At 39.1% G+C, this 23,282-nt stretch overlaps 2 protein-coding genes across 6 annotated transcripts in view; one reads left to right on the top strand and one right to left on the bottom strand.

Moving 5' to 3' along the window:
• The window catches only part of LOC106926346 (uncharacterized), a 16,254-nt gene extending 7,192 nt beyond the window's left edge, over window positions 1–9,062 (bottom strand). Inside the window, exons 1-5 of one of the 2 annotated variants that reach the window (XM_088006323.1) lie at window positions 7,096–9,012; window positions 6,752–6,936; window positions 6,562–6,659; window positions 6,327–6,490; window positions 6,052–6,244 (exon numbers count right to left, since the gene is read on the bottom strand). In XM_088006323.1, coding sequence (XP_087862449.1) covers window positions 6,052–6,244; window positions 6,327–6,490; window positions 6,562–6,659; window positions 6,752–6,936; window positions 7,096–8,977 — 2,522 coding nt within the window. In that variant the 5' untranslated portion in view covers window positions 8,978–9,012. Of the gene's footprint in view, window positions 1–6,047; window positions 6,245–6,326; window positions 6,491–6,561; window positions 6,660–6,751; window positions 6,937–7,095 lie in introns of those variants that run through there. The other variant, XM_088006324.1, reaches the window with a different exon arrangement.
• Window positions 4,154–23,141, top strand: LOC106926348 (uncharacterized). Of its 4 annotated transcripts, XM_015001194.2 has the most exons (21): window positions 4,154–4,233; window positions 12,227–12,396; window positions 13,163–13,294; window positions 13,387–13,493; window positions 13,578–13,692; window positions 14,602–14,718; window positions 14,793–14,854; window positions 15,761–15,913; window positions 16,870–17,061; window positions 17,150–17,249; window positions 17,327–17,468; window positions 17,556–17,739; window positions 18,304–18,403; window positions 18,644–18,777; window positions 18,873–18,904; window positions 19,737–19,849; window positions 20,647–20,792; window positions 20,870–20,964; window positions 21,311–21,389; window positions 21,470–21,578; window positions 22,662–23,141. In XM_015001194.2, the coding sequence occupies exons 2-21, from the start codon at window positions 12,327–12,329 to the stop codon at window positions 22,733–22,735; spliced, it is 2,256 nt and encodes a 751-aa protein (XP_014856680.2). In that variant the 5' UTR covers window positions 4,154–4,233; window positions 12,227–12,326; the 3' UTR covers window positions 22,736–23,141. The 4 variants fall into 4 exon arrangements, 3 of the variants coding, with proteins under 3 accessions (XP_014856680.2, XP_087862451.1, XP_087862452.1); XR_015763051.1 differs by lacking the exon at window positions 20,870–20,964 and having other exon boundaries at window positions 22,662–22,694; XM_088006325.1 differs by lacking the exons at window positions 20,870–20,964; window positions 21,311–21,389.
• The last annotated feature ends 141 nt before the right edge of the window (window positions 23,142–23,282 follow it).

The raw sequence follows: 23,282 nt of genomic DNA, 5'->3' as shown, positions 1-23,282 counted from the left end.
GTAAATATTTCAGTTCACTCTTACTCAGTAACTTCAGTGATGTTACATCTCTGAAATATTTTTTGCAGTTTCTTTAATTGTGATACCAGAACTGTTTCACTCAAACATTTTCTGAGATATTGTCAATTTATTTTCAAGCAAAACTCTCAAAAAGAGCTTAGGGTTTATTAGTTTTGATTATGTTGTGTGGCTAAATATGAACATATTAGTTTTTTTTTGTTTTTGTTTTTAATTTTTCAGGTTTGCATCGTTACACCTCGTGATGCGTTTCTGAGCCATGATTGAGCCGCTCTATCAATTACCTTCCCCTTGGATCCAAGCACTTGGACCTGATGACTGGTATGGTGTCCATCAGTCCACAGCTGGATCATCACAGCATGGACGAACTTTTTATTTACAGTACTTGGTTAAATTAGGATCTGGAAACTGGAGGACCAGATATGCAAAAATCTACCTGCAGACTTTATTAGCTACCTTGACACTGCAGTGATCCTGGACTGAGCTGAGCAGATCTTCCCCTCTCCTCTAGAGTGACGTGTTTTCATCACCAGTAAAGGCAAACAAGGCTGATGTCTGAGTAACTGCTGTTTATTTTGTTATCCTGTTTATACTTAAAATAAAATCGCAAAAAGTGCCTTTATTTCAATAATCGCTTTTGGCAGTTGTATAAGGGAAAAGTATGTATGTATGTTGTATAAGGGAAATGTATGTATGTATGTATGTATGTATGTATGTATGTATGGATGGATGGATGGATGGATGGATGGATGGATTTTTTATGTACACCCTTGTGGGGTCATGAGGAGTGCTGGTGCCTATCTCCAGCGAACATTTCACTGCTAGTGAATTTTACATGCAACAGTCCACAGACTGCATGCTAATAATAGGTTGCTTAATTTTTTTATTAGTTTTAGCTCAATGAAATGCCTCTCCCCTCCAGCAACATTCACAAAATATACATGAAGCAATACAGACTTCTCAGAAAATGCTACGTTGTTGTATTTTGTTAATAAAAAATGTTTTTTCTACATTTGTTAAAGCTCACCATGTCGTGACAGTTTGCTATGAAACCATATAATTTGTGAAAAGATCAATCTCCTCCACTTCCTCTTTGAGTTGCTATTGCAGTCTAAAGAAATGCACGGTTCTGACCAAACACAACCAATCAGAACCAGGACAGTCTCAGTGCTGTCAATCAACCTCATTCACTCACTGCTTAGTGTGCTTATGGAAAATTTTGTAAAGATTATTTGAATTTCTGTGAGTAATAAATACATTGTTTTTGTTGTGTAACTGTAAAAAGAGTATAGAGACAGGAAAAATCCACACAGATTGCTCACCTTTTCACTGGGACAGTTAAAGGTTATACTGGTATCCGGGTTAGAGCTGCTGCTGACCGACTCATCTGTTGTTAAGCGTGGTAAGAGGTACAGGGGAAAGTTAAATATATGAATGTGTTATTAAATTCTTCCCTTCTTTCATTAAATGTTAGTGAAATGGAGGCAAACAGTAGTCTGTATATAGCTATAGCTAAGCTAAATGGTTGACAATCTTGCACAGTCTACCCACCTCTCTTGGAGAAAAACTGGGCTCTTGTCTTTTTTCTCTTTCTTTTTGAAACCCTAACTTTATTATTTTTCTTGGCAGCATAGTAACTGCCACGATCTTGTCTTCTACTGACTGCTGCTGAACACCGTCACAGTCAAGCACGCTGAGCAGGAACGAACCATTTCATGCAGATCCAGGGGGGTGTTCAGGGCAAATATAAATGTGCGTTTTTTGATCTGGGAGTGGTAACATTTAATTTTGACTACTAAAACAATTTTAAAAACAATATTTGATTAATTTCGTAATAATCAGGGTCCCCATCTTTTTCTCTATGTCCATAAGAAAAAAAATTGTGGGAGGGCCCCCTGTTGGTCAGGGGCCCTTGAAATTGTCCTAACTTCCCGGAAGTGAAGGGGGCGCTATTTCCTATATTATCCGCGATCTCCCGTTTATATTTTCTTTATTTGTGATATATCTTCACATTTAGGAAGGAGTTGTACTCTCGGTATAACTTGTCTCTTTAATTTAATTCAGCGCAGCTCACAGTTTTTTTTAAACAAATTCTGTAGCTTTCTGTATACTTCTAAATTTGCTCTCTCGTTGCATCTTTTTACTACTACTACTGGGGTGGAGGTGGTAACCCAACTAATATAATTACATTACTAAATCAGAATACCACAAAGTATTTATTATTTGCTATTAATTCCGCCATTCCTGGTGTTAACCGTTCCTGCTCAGTCCTTGGACGATGGTCAGAAAACACAGGGGAAAGCTTCCTCCATGGCTGAAGCCTCGACTTCGGGGTTAACAGCCTCACTCGCCCTGTTCATAAACCACGCGGTGGCACGCAGGTGGTTAGAGGTTAACCTTAATAGCTCCGGCGAACAGGTGAAGGCTGCACAGACCTTTTTTTTAGTAGCCGCTGCTCCGGTCGTCGTCCACACCGTATTCATGTCTATGGTCCACTCCATAGACATAATATAAGGTCATATATATTATCTATGTATATATTATGTCATGTCTATGGTCCACACACTCTGCTACACATATCGTCTCTCACTCGCTCCCAAAGCATGCCGGTTTCAGCACGCATGCTTTGGGAGCGTGCGTGCTGGAGGACGGCTGCCACACATCTTACTCACCCACACACAACATACACACAACACTGGCACCGTAAAAGATAAATTATAAAACAACATATTTGTTCATTTTCTTAAGGATGTAGCGCTAATTAAATGACATAAACAAGATCTTTATATATTATAAATAATATCTATATATCTCCATCAGTTATAGGAGTAATAAATTAAATAAGGAGACATGAAAATCAACATGATCAACTATGATAAAAATACCATTTACAATGTATACATAAGAAACTTAATTGAGCAAAAGTCAATAACAAACAAATGAATAAGGTTAATAAAAGAATGACAAATCTGGTTGTAACAACTAGGATTGTTTAAACAGATACGGATTCTGATTTTTGTTTATGTGGTGCTATATGTATTATTTAGAGAGATTTTTTATTGGTAGAGTCTTATATAGAAGAAAAAACAAGATGAAACTATTTAGTCTATTGAGGTGGAAATTTTCCTTAGACTCTAAAACTGTTAAATAAAACACACCATATCAACAATTTGTGCATCGAGTAAAACACTAAGCATGCAACAGGTAAATATTATCATTTAGTTTGGTTAAAAATGATTATTGCACTGTCAATAAATGACTTGTAATCAATGTTCTTAGATACCAGAGGGAAACCTCTGAGCTTTCATGAGCTCAGAGGCTCAAACTGATGAATAAAGAGGATGGATGTTCTCTGCTGAAATTTTTTGCCGTCTTCCATGTTCTTTCAGCAAACAGTTGAGACAGAGTTGTTTTACCTGCCATTCAAAGTATTCCTAAAAGTTTGACTGTTATTGTGCAGCTCATGTGACTAAACCAGCCGAGGGGATGAAAAGTTAAAACACTCAACATTGTCTTCTACAGGAGCTCTAGTTGGGTGACCCCAAGATCACTGGGTCTCCTTAAAAGATAAAGTCTCTGAGTCTGAAAACATTTCTTAAATATATAGTCAGTGTTTTTAGCAAAGTTGAGCTGACTATCCAGGAATGACCCAAAGTATTTAATATTTGCCTCAGTTTCAACAGGCTGGCCATTGAGAGAAACTGGAACCACTTTGATGTCTTGTTTAGGTCATTTAATTAGCTCTACATCCTTAAGAAAATGAAAAATGAATAAATAATAAAGACTTTGTGCTATTCTGATTAATGTAATTATATTAGTTGTGTTACCACCTCCACGCCACTAGAGACGGTAGCAGGCCCGAAAAGATGCGACTAAGAAGAGATTTAGAAGTACACAGAAAACTACAGAATTTGTTTAAAAAAAATTGTGAGCTGAGCAAAATTAAATAAAAGAGACAAGTTATATAGGCTACATGCCGAGAGTACAACTCCTTTCTAAAGGTGAAAATATATCACAAATATCAAAAGAAAATAAAAACGGGAAATCGCGGATAATATAGGAAATAGCGCCCCCTTCACTTCCGGAGTGCAATGGTCCTATTTCCAAATAAGGTATGAGGCTACCAGTGATCCGTCCCCGCCCCTTTCTGTTTGCTGCAGCGAGGTAATCAAGAGGATGTACATTGCCACTTCGATTGACCAGGGAAGCATTAAGGTAAAAATAAAAAATAGAGAAAATATACAAAATGGAAACAGAGCTACGGGTAGGAATAATTTCTATATAAAGAAAATCAAAAAAGTTAATAGCAGTAGCCGCAAAGCTGTTGGTAGCATTAGCTCAGCCGATCCCTCCCTCAAGGAAGTCACAAAACAAAACTCCTGTCCAACTCCAGCTATAATAAAGATATAAAAAAGAAAGAAAACAGGAAGTTAAAAATAACAAATGCCAATTTGTTAATTCAGATTTAATGCGTTCCAGATGCAAAAAAACGTTCTGAAATTTATTGATATTTTACAAATTTCACAAATCAATTAGAAAGTTTCACAAATGTTTATTCTGCAGAATAATCCAGTTAGGTTTGAAATGTCTGGGTATTGTAGGTTTTATAATACAACACATTAAAAATGCTCAAGATAGTAAAAAAGTGTAATCGTTTAGCTATTATCCGAATTAGAAGCTACATTCGGAAGCTAACTTCAGCTTCGACTGATAGCTACTAGTTGGGCACTACATAGATATATGGCTATATATCTATCTAGATAGATAGATAGATAGATAGATAGATAGATAGATAGATAGATAGATAGATAGATAGCACCATCGCACAGAAAATCAAAACACTTAACGTTTACATAGCGTCTTTGTAAGCTTGTCCCTGTTAGCTACATAAGGCATTATGGTGAATACAAACGATTTATTAACTTACCTTTTAATTTATTGTGAAGTTTGACACATCCAGATTAAATCCTTTGTCGTTGTTGGAGCGCTTCAGGACTTCTGAATAATTCTATAAGCATCATTAACAGTCCTGCAGCGACTGTGGAGCTATTGTTAACATACTGTTGCCTGCTCCAGGAAGTGGTCTATGTGGCCAAAAAAAATAAATAAAAAAACGCGGAAGTGCTAAAGCGTAAGTCCGTGGCATTTAGGCTGATATACCCAGTTAGCTTTTCTGAAAAAAGCAGTCCGAACAACTCCTTCCCGTTCAGGAACCGTGAGATGTATTCGAAAAACGTTTGAAGCCTATGAGAGGGCTATTTCTCGTCTCCGATAGTACCACGATTCACATCTCTAGCTCTCTCATAGTAATAGCAGCGATGAGAGAGAGATGGTGTGCGCTGAGCTCTGAAATTTTTGAGAAAAAGATGAAAATGAATGGCTGGGAGCCTGAGATTACCCTGTCATACGATTTCAATAATCAAGCCCTTCCCATAATTGCTGAGCCTTTTCTTCAACCGATATTTTTGATGACTTATCTTCAGTGATGATAAGTCATCATCATCACCAGTCATGAAGGTTGGAAATCCTTCATGCCATCACCCTTATTTTTAGCGCCCTCCACAGGTTCTCTAACAAATTCAAGTGAAGACTTAGACTAGGACTTCAATTTACTGAAAATACTCCCAGTCAGACATGTTGATAAAATAAAAAAAATTGCTTCAAACCTAAAATTGCAATGGCTATGAATAGCTTCTTGCTGAAATGTAGAAATGTCACTTGCATCATTACAAGGTCATTTGTTCACTACACAACAGCATATTCCCTTATCATCTTGCTGACTTCTGCACAGTACTTGCTTTTGTGAGATTTAAATGTATTTTAAGTTAATTTGTACTTCTATTTTGCAGATAAACTTGTCTATTATAATATCATTGGTAATTTTCCCTCAATTTTAAGCACTGTTCATAATAAAATTTAACACTCATCGCAGTCAGATCCAAATAGCATTAAGAAATCTTTCTACATAATTGACATAGATGTAAAGAACCAGCTTGTTATTACTAATATAGCAGAAAAAAGTGTTTTAGTTACCCATTAATCAGAATGTCCCACTGGGGCAGGCTATGAGGGTTGGGGCCAGTAGTTGCCCAACAGCGTCCAAGAGTCAGAACCAGTGTGGGATCTGTCTTGTTAAGCAGCTGAACTTCCACATATACTGGATCCCTCAGTACTTTGCCAACAGGATAGTCTGAGTCCTGATAGTAAGAGGTGTAGGCCGCATCCACTGGGAGACCAAATGCACAAGTCATTACGACAGCCAAGTTTGAAAAATGATCTGCATCGCTTTGCAGGCAGCATATACTGACCTTCGTTGCAACCCTTTGTAATGCACTGGCCATTGCCCAACTTCAGACCCACTCTGATGGGTCCAAGACCAACAGCAATTGGCAGAGGAGGATTATCCAACAGCAGAACTTCGACCACCAGAGTTTCAACTGAGGTGCCAATGTACCTACACTGGAAGAGTAATCTGGAAAAGAGAATGGGTGTTGAACTGGCTTATATATTTATTAATATGATACTTTTCTAATGTTCACCTACTCATAGCTGCTGTCCCTGGTAATGGCTCCAAGAGGTCCAACACCCACTTCATAGGAAGATGTCATACTGTTCTCATAGATTATAACTCCAGGCTCCTCCTACAATGTGTTAAAATGGCAAAAAGGTTAATTATTGAAAAATAACCGGATTATTGCCTAAATGAAAGCTGTTTTTTTAATTTTGATTTTACCATGACAACAGTGCCACAGGCAGTAACAGGAAAGAAATAGATAGCAAAAATGGAATTAGAGTCAACGTGTGTGCAGCCTGGACCTCCTCCCCACAGTGAGATTGTTTCAAGGTCAATGTGGGGCAGGGTGACGTCTTTGGCTACAACAACAATAAATTGGCCATCCTTGGTACACTGGACTGTCACTAATGGAAAAAAAAAGACAGGATATGGTAAGTTAAACTATACACACCAAATTCCACTTGTAAGAACTTCCGATTAGTCACTTTTGTTTTGAATGAAATGTTTTACAGGCTAAGGTATTTCAGTTTTCGTCTCACAAGAGCAGCCAGTTCAATACTAACCTCCTTTTCCAAAGTAGCAAGACTGTCCTTGAAAGGCCAGAGATTGTTGAAAGCAACAATCTCTGGCCTCACATTCAGTGGCAGTGATGTCTGGAGCTCCACATGGTACTCTTGAAGCTGGTGGCACATCACAACCTTTAGTGCTGGGAATCACAGGGTCTTGTGGACTCTCAGGATACTGAGGTTTAACAGGTGTCTGTGGCTGAGGATACTGATTTTTTGTAGGTATTTGGGGCTTAGGGTATGAAGGGTACTGAGGCTGTGAAGCATCATATGGCAATAGCAGGGGGTTCTGAAGTCGACGTTGCTGGGGGTTCTGAGGTCGCTGAGGGTAAGCGATCTGAGGTTGCTGAGGGTAAGGATTCTGAGGTTGCTGAGGGTAAGGGATCTGAGGTTGCTGGGGGCTCTGAAGTTGACGTTCCTGGGGGATCTGAGGTTGCTGGGGGCTCTTAAGTTGACGATCCTGGGGGATCAGTGGTTGCTGAGTGTAAGGGTTCTGAGGTTTCTGAGGGTAAGGGATCTGAGGTTGCAGAGGGAAAGGGATCTGAGGTTTCAGAGGGAAAGGGATCTGAGGTTTCAGAGGGAAAGGGATCTGAGGTTGCTGGGGGCTCTGAAGTTGACGTTCCTGGGGAATCTGAGGTTGCTGAGGGTAAGGGATCTGAGGTTGCTGACGGTAAAGATTCTGAAGTTGCTGAGGGTAAGGAATCTGAGGTTGCAGAGGGAAAGGGATCTGAGGTTGCAGAGGGAAAGGGATCTGAGGTTGCTGGGAGCTCTGAAGTTGACGTTCCTGGGGAATCTGAGGTTGCTGAGGGTAAGGGATCTGAGGTTGCTGACGGTAAAGATTCTGAGGTTGCTGAGGGTAAGGGATCTGAGGTTGCTGGGGGGGCCTCTGAAGTTGACGTTCCTGGGGGCTCTGAGGTTGCTGGGGGCTCTGAAGTTGACGTTCCTGGGGGTTCTGAGGTTGCTGAGGGTAAGGGATCTGAGGTTGCTGGGGGTTCTTTAGTTGACGTTCCTGGGGGATCTGAGGTTGCTGAGGGTAAGGGATCTGAGGTTGCTGAAGGTAATGATTCTGAGGTTGCTGAGGGTAAGGTATCTGAGGTTGCTGGGGGCTCTGAAGTTGACGTTCCTGGGGGATCTGAGGTTGCTGAGGGTAATGGATCTGAGGTTGCTGAGGGTAAGGGATCTGAGGTTGGTGGCGGTTCTGAAGTTGACGTTGCAGGAGGTTCTGAGGTTGCTGAGGGTAAGGATTCTGAGGTTGCTGAGGGTTCTGAGGTTGCTGAGGATGAGGATTCTGAGGTTGCTGAGGGTTCTGAGGTTTCTGAAGGTGAGGATTCTGAGGTTGCTGAAGGTAAGGGATCAGAGGTTGCTGAGGGTAAGGTATCTGAGGTTGCTGAGGGTTCTGAAGTCGACGTTGCAGGAGGTTCTGAGGTTGCTGAGGGTAAGTATTCTGAGGTTGCTGAGGGTAAGGATTCTGAGGTTGCTGAGGGTAAGGATTCTGAGGTTGCTGAGGGTTCTGAGGTTGCTGAGGGTGAGGATTATGAGGTTGCTGAGGGTTCTGGGGTTGCTGAGGGTTCTGAGGTTGCTGAGGGTTCTGAGGTTGCTGAGGGTGAGGATTCTGAGGTTGCTGAGGGTTCTGGGGTTGCTGAGGTTGCTGAGGGTTCTGAGGTTGCTGAGGGTGAGGATTATGAGGTTGCTGAGGGTGAGGATTATGAGGTTGCTGAGGGTTCTGGGGTTGCAGAGGGTTCTGAGGCGTCTGATGGTACTCAGGTTTCTGGGGATACTGGGGCATTTGAGGGTACTTCTGTGCCTCTGCTTCCTTGCTAGCCAAGCGGCATAGCAGAGCTAGTGCTGCCAAACAAGTGACACTCCAGTGACTTGCCATGACCTCACATCTGTCTGGTCTCGTTACTCCCCAAGTCTCCACTTTCTGTCTGCTGTTTCATTTATGTCTTCCCAGGCATAATGCTTTACAGACTCCACCCCTTGGGGAAATAATCATTTCCAACATTCATACAAAAGGGGGCAATTCTGTCTTATCAGATCAGGTCAGTGAGTTAGATAACAGTATGACATTATGTTACGGGTCACAATAACTTTTATGTGGTCTATGCACCCCAAAATTTATCTTTAGCAAATGTTTGTTTTATTATCACATGATCACAAACACATCGATCTTTTCTCTGGACTTCCAGCTTCATTTGAGCTGTACCTCAGCTAATGTTGTTTTCATTCTCACATTTACTAGATCTTCTATTATTTATATTTGTATTATAAGTACAAACAATGTCAAAAACCCAGTAGAAAAGAACATTTAGCATAGAATTGCCTCAGAAATTAAATGTAGAGGTTTTACATATTTTCTTTGCCTTGCTTTGTATTTGTGACCAGGATTATGGTTTGAGGTTAATTTTAAAAAGTGAGTTTTGAACATTAAATATATGTAACCATTGTTATATTTAATTATAGCATTACACAGTCAGTGCAAATCACTGGTGTTAAGGTGTTATTGGATTGTTATCTTGGTACTCCAGAGTCCATTGGACTACTGTAAATAAAAACTTAAGCACACACAAAGTTTTAAAATGATTTTAAATTTTGTGAAATGGAAAGTTATCATGGTAAGTAACCATACGGACACTGTTCAATAATGGATTGGCTTGTTCATAACCAATACTCAGATTGGTCACAGCATTTAAATAATGCTCCATTGATGCTTTGGTGCCCAAAGTATATCAGGAAAATATCCCCTACACAGACATTTTTCCAATCAGTAATTTTCCAATTCTGGTGAGACTGTTAGGCATGTAGCCTCTGCTTCCTTCTCATATTACATGAAAATTATCTGGTGAGATCTTCTGCTGCTAAAGCCCATTTTCAAAGTTTAAGGTATAACCCATTCAGAGATAGCTTTGACAAATGTTTTTGAGCTACTGTAGCCTTTCACATCATCTGAGATTTTTATAAAAATAACCTAAGAGTCAACACTGGAAGGAAAAAGGGTAAAATGACAGGGTGCTAAATGACTGCTTGACATAAAAGTATTATTTGCAAGGTGACTTTTTATTTTTGAAATTACATGTTTACTTGCTATTAGCGCACATGCTATGACCACATTGGCCCAGTTAAATGTCTGCTTGACTCATTTACCACTAATGTTTTTCTAATCCTGTTTATAAAACAGAGCTCTTAAATAAGGGGCAATTAGACTGAGGTCACTAGTGTTGCTGACCACTTTTTGTGGATTGTGAGGCAGCTTTTTGTTGCGCAGTGGGTTCAACGTATTATCTAAATCAGAATAATCTGTTATTTTCCACTTAAGCAATGCTCTTTAACATTTTATTAAATCTCAGTCTAATTTCTAGCTTGTTACTACAGAATTAAACACACCTTTATTCTGGATACTATTGGTGAGTGCGTTAAAAATATGCAACAATAGAAAATTTAATTTTCAGTGACACAATGAGAATTTGAGTTTCTAAAACCTAATGAAAGTCAATCTTCAAATTGACCTAATATATTTCACATACCTCTCACACTTTCTGCCATTCTATAGGACATCTATTATGATTATGTTGTAATGTTATTTCAGGAAAAGGCAGGTAGATCCCCATTGAAAGTATTTGTGTAGTTGTGCTGTTTTTTTTTTTTAAATCATTGTATTTTTTGCAGTGAAATTGTACTACACAGTGAAAATTAGGGTACATAAGCATTCCACACATTAAGGTCCACAATTGACAAATAAATAAATGAAAATAAAAAAATAGCATTGTTCTGAACAAAATAAAAAGCAAAACAAACAGGATGGAAGACATTTCAACTTTGCACACATTTGAAAAACAAATGTGCAAACTTTACAAACTTTATTTTAATGAACTAAAATCAGAAAGCACTGGATTTTACTTATTGTATGATGTGGTTTTTCTAAACTCCCTGAACAAAGTTCTTAAATGTTATTCTAGTAATATTTTAGGACAATAAATTGAAATGAACACACTCTGTATATACAGAGAGGAATAACCAAAAGATGGAACCTCTCATAGTGAACATACAAATACAGATGTAAAAAAAATGTGGCTTGCTTTCAATATTTCACAGCATCTTAACTAAGATGTTTCCCTACTATAAACAAATGTTGATAACTGCAGGGCATGGTGTTAAAATGACACATAGAAATGTGGAAGTGCATCTTGATAAGTTAAATTAGCATGTTTTTCTTGTTTTTTTTTCCACTTTTTTGCTTTTTTCAGTAATTAAATTGCAAAAGGTACTTAAATACAGTACTCAAGTAAATATAGCCCATTACTGTCCACCACTGTACTTCACGTTAATTCTCATCTTTACTAATATTCAATATTTAACAATTAACCTCTTTCCTTGGTTATTATTCATTTTTATTCAACATTTCTCAGTATTTTGCATGACTCATAGAATACCTTGCATACTGCCATTTGATCAGACAGTGGCGCTGTGTATCATTTATTTTCATTAGTTAAAATAGACTAATGAAATCAGCTACACAATTAACATACATTGCTTTGAGTTTTTATTTTTGGAACCTATAAATAATAATAATAATAATAATAATAATAATAATAATTATTATTATTATTATTATTATTATTATTATTATTATTATTATTACTATATGCATAAATTGGGATCAAGGTGTTAAACCGAATCAGGACCGATTTGACACTTTTTTCTTAAATCAGCCTCTTAGTTTTTCAACAATCCACTGAGCGCTGGTGTTACCTTTCAGTGTTCATCGAGCGCCCCCAAGTGGTCAGATGAGTATTAGCCCAGGAGTCATTCCGTCATCTACAAGCATACATCTTCATCAGTCCAGATAGAGTGTTTGCATAGTGAAGTGATCCAAACTAAATTCTGCAGACCTTCGGTTTTCTCGGATCTTATGCCTTTTGTAATCAGAATGAATTCCAAACTTCAACATAAAACATAACTATGACAAGTTACCTTTGAACTACAACAAGTTACATTTGAAGTCATATTCTTCATATTTACATAATCAAAAGCTCTCCTGAATTGTGTACTTTTTCTTTAAGAAGTGACCACTACGACTGGCCTACATCCCCCACAATTCTAAGCGGCATAAGCCTGTCTGTCTTCGCAGAAGCGGAGCGACAGCGGCGTCTGATCCAGAGAATATGAAGGCTTGTGCTCGCGGAGAGTGAGTGGGTCAGTGGTGACGGTGACTGGTATTACTGGGAGAAATGTCTCTGTCGTCCACACGCAGCTCAGACTCGACCAGCCGGAGGAGAAAGACCGCAGAACAGTCGCAGGGTGAGCGGATCATGTTCCTTGTTTGGCTTCCTTCAACGTAAAACTTTATTATAATCTGCAGATTTAATCACTAATGACAGTAGGTGTCTTCAGCATTCTCCATCTTCATTGTACTGCTTATTTTTCAGTCGTTATTTACCACTTTGCGGAAGCAGAGCACTAATACAGACAGTCACACTGTATTAATTGGTAGGTTTTCCCCAGTGTGGCTGTTTGTGTGCGTTGGTTGGTATTAAACACAAATAGCTGGACAAATTACCGACTTAACTATTCAATATTACCATTTCTTATGCTAGTGAAGGGAAAACAAATCTTCCAAAACGAATATTGCAAAAACAATAAAATAATAATAATGAAAAAATCACAACAGCAAGTTAAATTAAAAAGTATATTTTTGAATTTGCTTAGTTAAAGTGATTATCAAGGAGATTCAAGTAAAAACACACCTTTATCATTTTTTTTTATATGTTACAGAATTGAAATCATTACAAGGAGGGTTTTAGATGTAACCCTCAAACTGTCATTTTGACTGACTAAAATCATCAACATGCTGTCACATTTTCTCATCCACCTGAAGCCCAGACAACAACACAAAAATAGGAACCAAAACTAGGCTCTAAGTTAAAATGGTGAGCAGTGATATCCTGAGAAAAGGGGAAGTCAAGATTTTTGTTCTAATCTAGTAATGTCGTCAGAGTGACATTCTGACTCTGTACAAATGGGGAAAAAAATAAAAGAGCCTCCTGTTTGGTCTTCGCTGTTACAGATCCTTCATGTGTTCTTGATCCTCATACAAGTTACAATCATGAGGAGATCCATGACGGATCGCAGGAAACCCAACAACCTGATGCCTCACACACTCCGTCTCCACATCACTCCTTGTGTCCTGCAGCAGCTTGTAAGTGTTGCGTACCAGAACGTTGCACATGAGCAGCGTTTCCCAGCAGGTTAACAAGTGTTAACCAGTCAGCGTCATGCTTGTTGCTGCAGGTGCAAGCCGGCATGTCTGTGAAGAGAGCTGGGAGGAGATACAAAGCAAGAGAACCATCAGAGTGGAGAATGAAGTGGAGGCTAACAAGCTGGTCAACAACTACAGGGTGAGACAGCGAGGGGTTTTCTTGCAGGTTAGAGCTACCAGAGTGTAAAGGGCTGGGAAATATATAATGTGGTCTGTGAATCAGTTTGGTTTCAGAAAGTGGAAGAGCCACGTCACGGCGCGGCCGTTTGAAGAACGGTCAGATGTTGTGAAGGAGCTTTACTCTGAACTCAACGTCATCAAACCACACTCAGGTCCAGGTACAGATCATCTGGTTTTAACTGCTGCCTAAAGCTGTGCTGGTTGTTATTTCTGCTCTTGTACGTCTTCAGGTGCACATGGCTAAATTATAAAGTTATCAAAAAGTAAATTTACTTTAATCATTCAGTTCAAATAGGGAAACTCATCATTATATAGATTCAGAACCCAAAGAGAGAGATTTTTATGTTTATGGTCATTTTTATGGTTGCGTTCTAATTTTCTGTGAAATTAGAATGAAGAGTCTTGTTGATTATAGACTACTTTACTGAGTTGCACCAATATGACACAGAGAAGGAATATCACAATATATCGATGAGGATGTGAAATCTCTATTAAGATGTTTTGGTTAGGCCTGTCACAATAATCAATAAATCAAATAATCGCATGATAATTTAAAATAAACTCAATCATTTCCACAGGCATAATTTATTGTTTTTCTTTTTTCCTCTCTCTTTCTACCATAAACGGGATGATAAAAGTTTTCAGTTTGGTGCTTTGGTCTCAAATAGTCATTTTTTTGAAAGACAGTTTTGTTTAGAAGGACTTCAACATTAATTTTATTTGTTGTTTTGTTTATTTATCTTGGATATTTAAAATGTCTTCCACTCCCAAGTATTAAATGTCCATTAGAATTTAAAGTTTGTTGATCTTTCATAATATGTTCTTGTATTATCTTTTTGCCATTACTGTTTTATTTCTTTAAAATGATCTCAAAACAACAATATTATTGTTTATTGTTAATCCGGCGAAATTTGTTACCGTGACAGGCCTAGTTTTGGTCTTGATTGAAATATTGTTCTGACAAATATTTATTTTAAAATGTAACTGGTAGTCTCACTGAAAGAGGGAACATTTTTAAGTCTGCTAAAAGGTTTTTGAGCCTTGTTTTTGTGTGGCTCTGTTTTCAGGTCACTTCATCACGTGTGGAAATCTTGCGTATGTTCTCCTGTTTGGTTGGTGGATTTCTCTGGCGTATTTTTTGGTCGGTATTCTGATGTTCATCACTGTTATCGGCTTACCCTACGGTAGGTGGGACATGTGTTAAATGTAAGATCTCTGCCTCATCCTTATTTTTTATTTTCGTTTTCTGTGACTTCAGGGAAGCTTTGCTGGAAGTTGTGTTGCTACTTCCTGTGGCCCTTTGGAAACACGATCCATGAGGTATTGCTTCTGCTCAGCCTCTTTTCTGTTCTGCTTGCTGTTTTAAGACTGAGTCCTGCTGAATCTTGTTTCGGCATTATTGCTTAGTTTTGAAAGCAGAAATAATTGTTTCCTGACTAAAACCGCACATTTTGAAAATTGCAGCAGATAATTTTTGCAACACTGCGGATGTTGTGTAAACTTCGCTTCCTTTGAGTTTCAAAGAAAAGAAATGATAAATTATCTAGTATTTGCTCAATTGTTTCTGCTTCTTTTCTTGCATTGCATATTTACTTGAAAAATCATTGTATCAATTCATAAATAATTTGAGATCTCTGTGGATATATTCATCTTTTTCATTATTATTTCATTCATTATTGGATTTTTAAGTAGCATTTGTATAAAATCCTTTTATTTCTCTTATTCAATTTTCTGTGCTTTTTTTTATTTCAACTCGGATTTAACATGAAAATATTAATTTACAGTATCACCTAGGGTTCATCAACATTTGAGACGGTGTCATTTAGACGCTTCAAGTTTTTTACTCTGTTCGCGGTCCAGCAGGATCGTACTGACCCTGTGTGCGCTTTTACAAGGATCTTTTGTGTGTGTGATTTTGCAAACTGCATAAGACTGACATGACACTGTCATAAACATGACGTAACACCTGTCATGAAGATGAAGGATTTTTCATGAACGTTTACGACTGTTGTCATGAAGTGTCATTCGGTAAATAATGACACTTTTAATGCAAAGCTGACAATTTTGATGGACTTTTAATGCAAGTTTTAATGCAACTTTGTTACCGAAATCTTTCATGTTGTTTTAACAACTCTTTAAAATGAGATCTTAAGTTTGTGTTTCCAGATGTGCATTATAGATGAGTAGTAACAGAGAAATAACTCCTCCCTATGGTTGGTTGTCCAGATAGGAACCACTTTGCGGAGATGTTGTGAGGAGGCACCAGACTGCGAGTGCAGCCTGGAGACGGTGGAGGACAGCTCCTCGGTTCTGCTGCCTTCGGCCACAGAGGGAGTGGCTCCAGAGGTGCCAGAACGACCTCCTCGCGCTCCTTACTGGGTAAATGTTTACAATCACACAGGCTTTAGAACATGCACAGAAAAATATGCAGATAGCTTTGAGTGTTTGTTATTACTCTGAAGATTGATGGTGTCATTTGCTGTGCAAGTTGTTCAGGTTTTTGAAATTGCTTTGTAAAATGTGATTGAAATTTAGTTGGAATTTTGCAGCTGAACAAATTATTAACCTCTTATAATGTCGTTTTAAGTTACATGGCCTCGCAGAAGTATTCCTACTCCTTTGAGCACTTCTTATCTTGTCACGTACAAACCAAACCTTATGGAGTTTTATTTGGATTTTTTGTGACAAACCAACGCAAAGTAGTGCACAGATGTGAAGTGCAAGGGAAATGATTTGTGACATGGGAGAAATGTTATAAATTACATACTCTGCCAGAGTTTTTTTTATCAATATAATCAAATTATTGATTTAAAACAAGCTTGCTGAAAAGTTACTTGCAAGTTATTTCCGTTTTATTTCAAGTGTACTAATATATTTGCACTAGGAAATAGATCAAAAATCCTTGGTAAGATTTTGCTTTTGCAGTTCTACAATTTTTAAGTCAAGGAGCTGAATATATTTTTTTTCTCCTTTTTTTTTTTGCCACTGTAAAATCATGGCTTGCTTTGTTTTGGTTTATCACATAAACTCCCAATAAAATATATTGTATTTTGTAGGTGGAGAAGTTCAAGGGTCATGCAGTGGACTTTGGTGTAAAATACCATGTGTGGTGGAAACATGATACTACACTGAACCCTAAACATGGCATCCTCACAGTCAGAGTCGGTGGTGGCAGGATCATGCTGTGTGGATGTTTTCTTTAGCAGGAACAGAGGAGCTGCTTGTCAGAGACTTTAAATATTACCCAGCAGGCTGGAACGGGTTGGACTTCCTGCACACACTGAGCTTTTTAAAGACCCTGTTTGTTTACACAAAGTGCTCTCCTTGTCGTCAAGCATCGTCTCTCCACCTACATCTGGCTGCTGCTGGGTTTTCCTCCCCTGGCTGTCGTCCATTCTCTGGTCTGCTTCGTCTCCTGGATCCTGGTCTTCACCATCCCGGTCGCCAAGATGAGCGCTCAGACCGTGGGCGTCATTCTGCTCCTGCCTCCTGAGGACGTCCTGCTGTCCTCCAGCTCTCACAGGAAGGTAAAAGGCTGATGAGGCGTTTATTATCGACCACATCAGGTTGTGTTGAGAAGCATCTCTGTCTTTGTGCTTTTAACCTGACCTGCAGCATCAAGGCTATGAGACCAGAGCTCTGCTGTGCTGCTACCATGCTGCAAACTGGTACTACTACAAATACACAGTTGATGGGATCAATGTGTTTGCTGTCAGTATCCTTCAGCATTTCTCTCTCTGTGTGTTTGTGTGTCATGGCAAAACTTGTAAAGATCTTTGACTCACCCCTCAGACCTCCTCCCCCTAGTTATTGTTGCCCTGGTAATCGGGTATATTGACAGAGAAAACCAGTTTGCCAGTTCAGATGTCAAGTTTGCCACAGCGATCAGCTCCATCATACCCCTGTCTTACTACATCGGCATGGGCATCGCAAGGTAAAATGACCACGATCCTCTGCACAGCGGGAAAAAAAAGGTTTTCTGTCAAAGCAAATCTGATGGTGACATTCTCCATTTCTGCAGTATCGCCGCCCAGAGTAACTTCGCTGTCGGCGCCGTGGTGAACGCCACCTTCGGCTCCATCACAGAGCTGACCTTTTACATCACCGCCCTGCTCAGAGGCCACCGGGCGGCCAATCCCTGTCTGCAGGAGGTCGTAAAGGCGGCGCTGACTGGGACGCTGCTGGGATGCATCCTCTTCATCCCTGTGAGCATATAACATCCTGAATTATAGCTAATAAGCAAGAAAATGTACAGATTCTCTTTTAAACTGTATTTATGTGAAAATAATCCCTCATTACAATCCTGCAGGCTTTTGCAGAAACAGTTACATGCATAACATCTCCTTAAATCACAATATTATCAAAGTTAATTTATTTAAAATGAAACAATCAATACACAGAGGGACATATTTCCAGCTTTTATTTTCAGTCACTGTTGTTCACTGGGTGCTGTAGCCAGGCGTAATGATGGAAAGTTGAGTGAAAGGAAAAAAATGTGATAGAAAAGGGCGCACAAGAAACTCTATTTATTGGAAACTTTTTGACTCTTTGACACAAATAAATAAGCTTTTCCCATCATTTTCTAATTTATTGCGATGCACTTATAGTTAGGTGTTAAACTTGTGCAAATGAATAAATATGTTAATTATTTTTGCTTGTTTTAGCTAACATGAAATAACCAAAGATGTTTCTTAAATTTAATAATGATAAATAAAAATGTATTAAAACATTTCCAGTGTTTCTTGAATGAAACGTGTTTTGATTTTTAGGGCATCTGCATGATAATCGGGGGCCTCAAACACAGCGAGCAAAGATTCAACAGCCGATCTGCGGGAGTGAGCTCTGCATTGCTCTTCATCTCTGTGGGAGGCGAGTATTTATTACTTAAGTAGCAGCGAGTTTTGTTTTGTTTGGGACGCATTCCAACAAATCTGGATGCTATCTTAAGGTGAACAGTAAATAGATTAAAGAAGACAGAGAAAAGCTTGAGATTGTCTGTATTTCACTCCAATGTAGTAACAAAGTAGTAGGTGATCAGCAATGGGTTTGGATATTTTTGTTTTTTCGTCTAAATTAGTCGAATAAGCTTCTTTTTTCTGTGTCTTGCAGGTGTCTTTGCCCCCACGCTTTTCTCCAAGGCGTACGGGAACCTGGTGTGTGACGCCTGCACCAACGCCACGGGAGGAAACGGCTCGAGCAACGCCAGCGGGCCGTTTGTGTGCCACAACTGTCACTACGATCTGGTCAGCAGACATCCGGAGCTCACAGACCGCTGCTCGAACATGGTCACTTATATTCACAGCTGCCTTTAAGAATGATTTTTGTCTTGTTTTCTCAGAAAAATGGCACTCTGTTTCGCGACCACATCCAGTGAGTTCTGCTTTATTCTTATGGCTTTTTGTGATCAAATCTCAGACTTTTCCAGACTCAACTTTCCAGAGTTCTCAGTTTTGTATTTTCTTTATAAAATATAAAAGAGTAAGGATCACTGTGAGTTTGTGGCAGATAATTCTATAGTTGGTGGGCTAAAAATGTGGAAAGACACCAAGCTGAATGAAAGAAGAGGGAAGAGGAACAGGAGAAAGAAAGAAAAGAGACAAGGACGTAAAATGGTAACGTCACAAAAAATAAGGAAGGACATGGGGGAGGAAAGGAGGATGAACTAAAGGAAAAGTTTTCAGTTCTCTGTGTTAATTTTAAATGTAAAACACTAAAGATCAGTGTGAGTTTATGCCACCTATTTCTATAATGGTTGGCTAAATACGTGGAACCTGGAAAAAACTGGAAAAGGGGAAGATTCACACAAGGAAGGGAGGAAAGAACGACAGAAAGTCACAAGAAAGAAGAGAAAGACAGAAAGGGCACAAGGTAGATGTAAAAGGATGCAAAAAAGGTAGGAGAAAAGAAAAAATACAAGGAATGTAAGAACATAAGGAAAGAAGGATTGGCACTAGAAAACCAGGAAGGACACGAGGAAGTGAAAAAGAACACAGGAAATGAAATTTGGAGTGATGGAGGGTGGGAATAAGGGGACGAGAAAGGAGAAAAAGAAGGTTTGACAGAAAGACATAACTTGTAGACGATAGAAAAAGGTGACAAAGTTTGGAAAAAATGTTCATGCTCTTCTTCCAGATTCAACAGGAGCCCAGCTCAGAGTTCAGGGTTAAAAATAAGCCTCTGTGTTTGGCTGTGTTCCTGTTAGGCCTCTGGTGTACACCGTGTCCGCCCTCCTGCCCGCCGCCTACATCATCGGACTGATATTCACTCTGAAGACGCATTCGCACATTTACAACATCCATGTTGGAGAAGGGCAAGGTGAGACTCGCACACGACTTCATCGTTACAGTTCAGGGCAGAGCTTTACACACACGCGTAGCTTTGAATAATGTGTTTGAGACGTACTGTTGATCAATTGTTTGTATGGATTTAGACCGACTATCAAAGAAGCTTAATGTTAGCCAGACAAAAAGTTCTGCTGTCTGTTGGGGATCGTGCAGGGAAACTCATCTGTGTCCTCGTTTAGAGATTGAAAAATTTGGATGTCATCCTTCTTACTTAATATCCCTTCCTGTTTGTACCTCTGGGAGCAAAACAGCCCCACAGCATGATCCTCCCACCTCTGTGCTCGACAGTTTGGAAAGACATACTTTGTGTCATTGAGACCAAATAGTTCAGTCACTGTCTCGTTTGAGGTTAAAACCTTTTTCCAGAATAAGCTTGGTTTGTCCATGTAGGCAGTGGGAAAATGTTAGTTTTGACGCAAAAGCTTCTTCTTCAGTCTGGTGTTCAGGTGTGTTTTGGACTAAGATGGGCTTGATCTCTGGCGATTCGTACATTTTCCTTGTTCGTCAGTGATGGCAGGTTTTGATAAGATGGTTGAAACTTTGATACAGGTGGATGTTCTCAAGCTTCCCCCCAAAAATGGTTTGGAATGGATAAAAAAAAAACAACAAAAACCTAACGATAAGCTTCTGGAAGGTCCTGACTTTAACAACGCTGAGGTCAAACTCACAGGGAAGAACTAGAAAATAAATAAAGCCCCAAATCAACGTCAAATCCAGTCCGGTTTACACTAAACCCTGATTTTCACACTAGAATTTGTGTCTGATCAGAGACCGGTCATCAGGGGACGGTGGTCCACTGGTCCCGCTGGAGGTCTCTGCTCATCCTCATCGCGGCCACCGTTCTCACGTCCGCCTGCGCCGACCTCGCCACCGAGCACATCCAGCCCATTCTCAACCAGCCCCACGTCTCTCAGGTCGGCCTCCCGCCATCTGAGCATGCTCAGACTCTCTCCTGACTGTGCTCACCCTCCCTACATCTTTCCTCCCGCAGTACTTCATCGGCGTGACGGTTCTCGCTATGATCCCCGAGATCCCAGAGATTGTTAACGGGATCCAGTTCGCACTCCAGAACAACATCAGCTTAAGGTCGCTTGAGTTGTACTAGAAAAACTTAGAGGTTGGGGTCCTTGTCAAACGGTGTTTTTGACTAAAGTCCCAGAGCGTTAGAGCCCCAGTTAAACGATATTTAACTGAAGTCCTAAAAGGAGTGTGGGTTTTAATGTTTTTATCTTTTTTAAAAATCTTTTTCAAAATGTCTTTCTCACTGTTTTTTTCAATGTCTCATGCTGTTTTTATTTTAATTATGTGAAGCACTTTGAAATGCCTTGCTGCTGAAATGTGCTATACAAATAAAATTTGATTGATTGATTGATAGAGATGGAAAGCTACAAACTGGTTTCCATTCCTTACATTTGCTGTGTTTCCTCCCCAGTTTGGAGGTTGGAAGCTGCATAGCTGTGCAGGTCTGCATGCTGCAGATTCCAATACTGGTCTTTTTTAATGCCTTCTGTGTACGTCACATTCCTCCCTCTTCTTATAATTGGTTAATAAAAATTTAAACTGATAACCTGTTTGCTTTGTTTCTCAATAGGACGTGGGCTTCGTGCTGCTCTTCAGCGATCAGCACTTGTGGGCCAGCATTTTCAGTGTCATTCTGGTCAACTACATCTTCATGGATGGCAAGTCGGATTATTTCCAGGGTGAGTCCTGACCAACTGGATGCTTACAAAATGAAACAACACAGATGAGAGGTGTTGGTAGTTATTCTGAATGATTGCTGATTCCAGCCTTTAAGTGTTAAAACTGCAGGTTCAGTACAAATGTTACATAAACAGGACAGGAGATCATATGAAGATAAAACATGTTAAAATCACTTTAGAGTTGTTTTGATATTCCCACTGCCTGATGTTGTACCTGAATGCAGCATGTGCAGGTGTTAGAAAATCCCCCCTCATCATCACCGATTCCTTAGATTTGCATCTCACATGTTGCAAATATGAGGTGCAACATCTCACATTGCATCTCATATTTGAGATGCAAATGTGAGATGCAGTAGTTTGGTAGTTGGTAGTTTGGGCTCAGAGTTAGCCGGTTGCTCTGACCTGGGGATCTGGTTCTGCGCTGCAGCTGCATGAAGAACTTTAATGTTCCCAATTGAGCTTCTCAAGTTTCATTTTTATCATTGCTTTTTAAAGTTAGCTTGACACTTAGACATTCTGACTGTGTTCGGGTGTAAAACAATCCTGCATTCATTTGTTTGTACCGGATATTTTTGATACAACTATATTACCTTTATAATATAGTTATTATAGATCAAACTCAAGGCCCGTGGGCCAAATCGTGCCCGCCATAGGTTTTTATGTGGCCCTGTTATTAATCAAATCAAAGCTGTTTTTATCTGCTTACTGCCAAATTATACCAATCATTTCCTACAGTTTCTTGAGAAATTTCATGGAAATTCACGCAAAATCAACAAAGCCCCACACTTTTGAGTTTATTGCAGATTTTTCTCAAAACATTTCAAAAATGTATCTAATTTTAAGAATTTGTTGATATTTTAGCAGCTTGTGTTTATCAGGACATTCTGGCACAACCGGCCCTTTAAGAGCATTCAGGTTCTTGATTTGGCCCAAGTCAAAAATGAGTTTGACACCGATGTTGTAGAGGAAATGTCTCAGCAGCTTTAGTTTATTCCCACTGTGAAAGCAACCTTTGTGTCTCTGAAATCTCACAGTATATGTTACTTTTATTTTTTTTACTTCTGATCATTTTTGTTTCTTCAGGTACTGCCCTGGTGGTCGTCTACCTCATCCTCCTGGCTTTGTATTACTTTGCTCCGTCTCCGTCTGGCTGCTGAGAACAGAACCGAGTTTCATCTCAATTAGCACTTTTTTTAAAATATGAAGGACTCAAAATGAGCAAATATCAGTTACACAGAATCTCTGTGGGTTTTTTAGTGTTGATGGGTGAAACCTTGAAGGAAATCTGAAGCATTTTCTCCATGCAAACAAAATTAACTCAGGTAGGTGCTACTAAATGCACAATTATAACTTGTGAACAATATTGATAGATGTGTAATATACAGGCTAACTGAGTTGATTTATTTTAAATAAATATTCCCTTTTAAAAATATGAAGGACTAAGAAGTAGTATTTTCAAACTGGTAGAAAATACATATTTAAAGCATTTCTAGAAAGGATTGTGAAAGTTTGTAAAAGTGAATCTCAATAAAAGTTAATTTATGTGATTTACAATAATTATAACACAGAGCAATTTATTTTTGTTAAATTTTATGATTTGGTTAAAATTTAAGTGTCCAGAAAACAGGAATTGCAAAAAAAGGGCTTTGAATAATCAAATTTAAACTGTTTGAAATATCTCCTTTTCATTGTTAAGATGAATAA

The sequence above is a fragment of the Poecilia mexicana genome, unplaced genomic scaffold (genome assembly GCF_051168715.1).
Source record: "Poecilia mexicana isolate PSO_F unplaced genomic scaffold, ASM5116871v1 scaffold_6, whole genome shotgun sequence".
In the NCBI taxonomy this organism is placed as follows: domain Eukaryota; kingdom Metazoa; phylum Chordata; class Actinopteri; order Cyprinodontiformes; family Poeciliidae; genus Poecilia; species Poecilia mexicana.
Note: the sequence above shows the minus strand (reverse complement) of the source record. Positions and strands in the feature narration are given on the sequence as shown.

Bases quoted from the DNA above. Each gene is read 5' to 3' on its own strand.
- LOC106926348 (XM_015001194.2), top strand. From the start codon at position 12,327: ATGTCTCTGTCGTCCACACGCAGCTCAGACTCGACCAGCCGGAGGAGA. The intron at 14,855-15,760 runs GTATTGCTTCTG...TTGGTTGTCCAG, and splicing joins TTGGAAACACGATCCATGAG to ATAGGAACCACTTTGCGGAG. The intron at 17,062-17,149 runs GTAAAAGGCTGA...CCTGACCTGCAG, and splicing joins CCTCCAGCTCTCACAGGAAG to CATCAAGGCTATGAGACCAG.